Here is a 6,029-nt window from a genome sequence, read left to right on the forward strand (position 1 = left end):
AAAAAAAAAATTACTAAATATTGCAATATCTGTTTCAATTGTTTTAACTTTTAATGTTGCATTTATTGTTGTTAATAAAATTCAAATACGATCTAGAACGTTGATAAGCGATTTTCGTTGTTTAATATTTCGTCAAGCAAAAATATAATTAGTGAATGATGTTGAGAAATGTTATGTAATTTAAAGTAATTTAAACTCCAAGGTCCGGTAAAAGAAGAAAATAAATTTTTGCTCCGCCTTATGCTTAATCCGACCTGAATGAGAGAAAACAACTTTATGCGAAATTTCTTCACTCTCCTGTAGGATAAATATAGATTTTGATGGATAGACTGCACCCGTACGGTTGTCTGAATAGATTCCTTACTTCATGGATGTTGTGAGCAGGAGCAACAACTCGTTAAATTCGGTCTCAGTTATTGCACTCTTAGTAATCATTTAAGATTTAATCGCGTGAATAATTAAATCGTTAGGCAATAGATACAATAGTTACAGATAGATTGCTACCTGAGGATTCTACATTATGAGAATATGAAGTCAGAGAGCAGATCGACGTACCGAACGGCCGCATCACTTTCGTCCAAATATTTAATATCGTCAAACATCGTTAATATCGAACTAAATAATCAATTCTCTTCTATGTATTCCAGTAGATCTGACACCATTACCAATGTAGTGAGAGCACAATGAAAAGTCATATAAAAGTGTACTCTCTTCCCTGACTTAATATCAATTTTCTCATTTCTATTATCGACAGAATAGTCAAACAAAAGTAAGTATGGATTGTTTTTCATAATCTCTTTATTAAATGCGATGATTTTTCGCCAAATTTCCCTAAATTTCCTTTTTAACAATTGATTTTTTTACTTTCTTCAAATCTATCTTATATAACGCTATGATATTAATATCTCGTGCAAAAAATATATAAAACTGAATGATCGTTTAGCGTTGGCAGTCTCAATTTTATGCATGTTAGCGCATTCATGTTCGTTCAATATTTTTCGCAAACGATGCTGCGATTAAGATTGCGATTATTAGCTCCTTAGACCTTTCTACCTAATTGATGAATTTTTTGACAAGAAGAAGTTCAATTTCTCGTTTATTTTATGTAAGTAAGTAAGATCATGAACATAAATTGACATAAGCTCGTCTAAATGAATTCCAATTATTTGTAAGGCATTGAGAAGTTGAAAACTAAAAGAAAAGATTTGATAAATGTTTGGCAATTGGATATTTATTGCACTTGTCTGAAAATGTAAAGCAAAAAAGTATAATTCCGAACGGATCGATAGCACTTCGTTTATGAAGAAATAAGTTTATATGCTTTGATCTAAGGCACAACAATCAATATATATATTATTTATTTTTAATATAGATTTGACATATATATATATACATTACGCAATTGTAAAGAAGATATATTTTCGTTATTGAATTTTTATGATGAAAAGTGAAGATAGAAAGAGATGAGATAGAGAAAAGAGAACAATAAGAAGAGAGAAAAGGCAAAGTGGAAAGAAAAGAAGAAAAGAGAAGGTAAGAGAAGATATGAAAAGACAAGGGAAAAGAGAGAAGAAGAAGAAGAAGAAGAAGAGAAAAGTGGAAAAATGAGAAGATCAGCACAGACGACGAAAAGGAAAGGAAAGAGAAACGGAAGAAAAGTTAAGCAAAGCGAAGAGAAAGAAAGAAAAAGGAAGAGAAGAGAAGAGAAGAGAAGAGAAGAAAAGAAATAAAAAGAAAAGGAAAGAAAAAGAAAGAAAAAAAGAAAAGTGAAAAGAAGGGAAAGCATTCAAGCAACCGTGACCATTGCCTTTCTAGCACACACACAAGGATTGAAAGAAATTGTAGAAATTTGTATTGTACCAAATTCGTACTTTTGGATCAAAAATCATAGACCAAGGGATACAATCATATTATAAATCCATTCGTACATAAGCTTTACATTATTTATTCTATTCACAATTATTGCAATTTTTTTTGCATTGCTTCAACAATTTCAATGTTTTTTTATATTCGCACTATTATTTTCAGGCAACCACGTAACTTGAGTAAAAACGATTAGTGGAAGTATTTCATGAAAAGCTTTGCTGACGTGTCCTTTTAACGTGTTCTGACGTGATTATTTACACTTTCAATTAAAATTGTTGGTCAACGTGGATTTTTTGTCTTAGTTAAACGGCACAGTTGATATAAAAATATCGTTATGCGGAACGATAATATTAATTAAATAGATAAACGTTACAATAAATTAATTTTGAAATATATGAAAATGTATTTAATAAATATACATAAGTAAAAAGCAAATATTTAAAGTTAACATTAAATTAAAAAATAAATTAATTGAAAATGCAGAAAAAAAAATGAAACTAAATCATAATATAAAATTAAAAATTGGATGATAATAAATTTTGATTAACTACATAATAATAAAAAATAAATAAATGAAACAATTTAAATAAAATAAAAAAAAAAAGTTCGTATTAAATGGGATGAGAACATTTTCGTGTGTACAATTCGGCTCGAATTTATCCTTGTGGGCCTATAGCGATTTTAATACGTTGACAATAAATCGCTGCGATAAGGAACTTGAGGTATGTGTGTATGTGTTTTTTCTTGTTATGCGGGTCGGAGACAAAAATCTTCCCAAGCTACCGCTAGCATCAAAGATTCCAAAGATACTGCTGCACCAGCAACGCACACACGATTCGCCATACATGGAGCCTACGCATTGAAACTACCCCCCCGTACACATGTCGTCGACCACTTCAGCGATCACCGTTAGTTACCACCACGTTGCGGAGGCTGGTTGCAAAAAATAAAGCTTTAAATGGTGGGACGTTAGTGGAAAAACCTATTGGCTGCCACTCCCTCTTCCCTCCGTCTATTGACTGTCTCTCTGACCGCCTTAGCGCCTAAAGCATTCTGCTCACGAATTCGTTGACAGTGCCCTGTAGTTCAGGGCTTGCGGCCATGCTCCCTACTGTATCAAGCGGACCACAAGTAGGTCGACATTTGGAGGCACCGTGCTCCGCACCTTCTTTCGCCTCTACGTAGCTCGGGTATCTTGGCGAACGATCATGAGCACTTGTCTCATGTGTGTGTGTGTGTGTGTGTGTGTTTGTGTTTTTAGGCGTGTTTGTACAAATAAAACAATCTCAAGATGAGCTTAAGTTGTATTAAAATTTCAGTTGTATGTACTTTTGTTATGCTTTTCTTTATTATATTTTTTATCGGAATTTTGTTATTATAATTAATATTTTATTAAAATTTATTTTTTTATTAAAATAATCGTTAGGTTGAAAATGTTAACTAACAGTTTTTTAAAGAAGAAGAAAGCAGAAGATTGTAAAAATCCTAAGCTAATACTAGAGGCCAGACACTCCTTGAGTATGTAAGTAAAGTAATTAATTCATAAAAATAGACATATGCACACTTACCTAAATAAACACTTATTTCCTAATTTAGAGAAATTCAAAAAATGAAAAAGGAAAGGCTAAGCACTCGTCTCTTCATACCGGTAATTTGCTATTAAACTTAATAATAAAAATAAAAAATATATATATTTTGAAAAAAATTCATATGCGCAGGAAAACAAAGCATCCGCGTCAGCCTCAGCTGAGAAAAGGCGATATATTGGAAAATTGGAAAATATATTGAGACGTACAAAAGCTAAGGTAAGCCTGAGAGCTCCCAACATAAAAGGGCGAGAAGAGAAGAGAGAACAACTCGGTTCAAATGAAAAAACCACGACCGGAGAAACTCAGTTATTTAAAATTAAAAAAACTAATAAATCAGATTTGCAGACGCATCAAGTTAAGTTGCAAGAATCGACTCGTACGTCCGACATTGACTCGGATGATAAGCTAAATAAGTCAAAAACTAATTATACCCATCGAGACAATTCGCCATTTCCTTACAGTTCATATGAAATGTCGGAGTGTCGGAGTGATAGTCGACCGTCTTTGCAGACTCACACACATACCAGTGCAATAAATACAGAAGCAATGACCGAGGATATGACACAACAAATCAATTCATATAAATTTGATGATTCGGATATTGCGAAAAATAATAATCACTCGTATAATGTAATAAATTCGACGCATGAGCATGCAAAGCATATTGCGAGATATTATCGGGACGCCAACGCAAGACAAGATACAGATGTTAAATCAATCGGGGAACATCGAATGAATGTCATCAGTGCTAATCGCTCCGACTCGTTAGTCACAAGACCGCACAATCCCAACCGCCACGAATACAGTCACGATAACAGAAACGAAGCAGTATTTATGAAAATGTATGAAAACAATGACAGTAGTTATCTATTACATAATCCATATAATTTGAAACATGAATCACTATCTCAGTCAAATGGAAATTACTTGCCAGCTATAAATCGGGAGATGAATGTCAATAATCGTACAATAATTAATAATAATTTTCCTATCGAAGAAAAATTAATTAATTTTGAAAATATGAAAAGACGACGGATAGGTTCACTTAAGCGTGAAAATAGAGTAAGATTTCCTCAATTTCATGCAAACTCTCAATTATATTGTAATCCAAGGAATTTTAATATTATGAAAATTGAGAATGAGGATCCGAATGATGTTGATAATGATAATGATGATGATGATGATGATGATGATGATGATGATAAGAAGCTTAAAACTCAATATAATTCCGTCTGGCCTCACAATATACTAATTGAAAGGGAAAAGCTTGAAGAAACAATATCACTAAGGGATCAAAGAAATTGGGAAAATGAAATGCAAATTTCCCGTCGCATTGCGTCACAATTACCTTACGGTGCACGAAGTGTTAATAGCATTCAAAGCAACGATATCAACAAGCATTATTTCTTTGGCAACAAGATTGAAGATCCTCGCAATATGGTTTGCACTCGCGACAATAACATAAATGCTTATCGAACTAACTATCAAATGTATGGGTCAGCTATTGGAATCCAAAATTTCTATTATAACAATGCAAGGTAAGAAACAGTTTTCGCTTTAACTTTGAGATGGCAATGATCACAATTGCAGAACTCGCACACGACATTTAAATCTTGAAGGCAAAGAGATTTTTCATTCATACAATAAACTTGTTTTTTTTTTTTTTGGATGCTGGCGTTATTAAGCCATTTTCGATTTTCGATACTTCTGGGGGCCGAACTGTGAGCCAAATTAAAATTCAATCTTTATATTGCACGTTATAATAATTAAGTCTTGAAAGTAACTCAATTAGATTTCTTACGCATTTGTAAAGAACTGAAATTAGTTACGGATAACCTATTAATTGCATATATTCTTGATCCCATGAACTCATGTCGATGAGTCCATGTTATTTAACATTACAAACTATACAAATGGAAGTATGATAATTATATTCGGTTGTGGCCGAATCTTTTATACCCATCGCCATGATCCTGAGAACAAGCAAATGCGTGAATATTTATATGATCTATGTCTTGTACTTTATTAGTAGTAATAAGCAAAAAACACAGAACAACAGGTGTTCGTACTTATCGTTTTGTTCGCCGTGTCCTTTGAAAAGTTTGCCGATAAACTTATTTCGGCGAACGCGAGATGATTTACTTAGACAGACACTGCACGATCGCGCAGACGGACAGATGATCGGATGAACACGCTTAGATATATTCCGAATTCGAAATTGGCTAACAACTTCTATACTTTATGCGGTTTTTGGAAGCTTGCTTCTGCAGATTATAGAGGTATTAATTAATATTGATTAAGTTTGGTCGACTTTTTCCCACTTTTCTACTTTCATAGAAGATGCGTTCAAATTTTTGTAGACTTGTCTGCTCTAATTGATGCTTAATGAGTAAAAAATAATTTCTTATTCCTTTTGAAAAAACAGAACTATCTTCACCTTAAGGAGTCTTGTAGGCGTGTCATGCAACAGATTTTGCAAACGTTTTGACAAAATGAATATACCGCTCATCCTTCGGTGATGGGTATCAAAAAAAAAAAAACCAAATTTCACCAGATGCGACACCACTTACGATA

General features: G+C 33.0%; 1 protein-coding gene across 1 annotated transcript; it reads left to right on the forward strand.

The window, feature by feature from the left end:
- Positions 1-3,468: 3,468 nt before the first annotated feature.
- On the forward strand, positions 3,469-5,450 carry LOC119644427 (putative uncharacterized protein DDB_G0289963). The gene is made up of 2 exons (XM_038043977.1): positions 3,469-3,514; positions 3,585-5,450. Exons 1-2 carry the CDS (start codon positions 3,476-3,478, stop codon positions 4,995-4,997), a joined length of 1,452 nt encoding a protein of 483 aa, XP_037899905.1. The 5' UTR covers positions 3,469-3,475; the 3' UTR covers positions 4,998-5,450.
- The last annotated feature ends 579 nt before the right edge of the window (positions 5,451-6,029 follow it).

This window comes from Glossina fuscipes, unplaced genomic scaffold, assembly GCF_014805625.2.
Source record: "Glossina fuscipes isolate IAEA_lab_2018 unplaced genomic scaffold, Yale_Gfus_2 116784, whole genome shotgun sequence".
NCBI classification, from domain to species: Eukaryota; Metazoa; Arthropoda; class Insecta; order Diptera; family Glossinidae; genus Glossina; species Glossina fuscipes.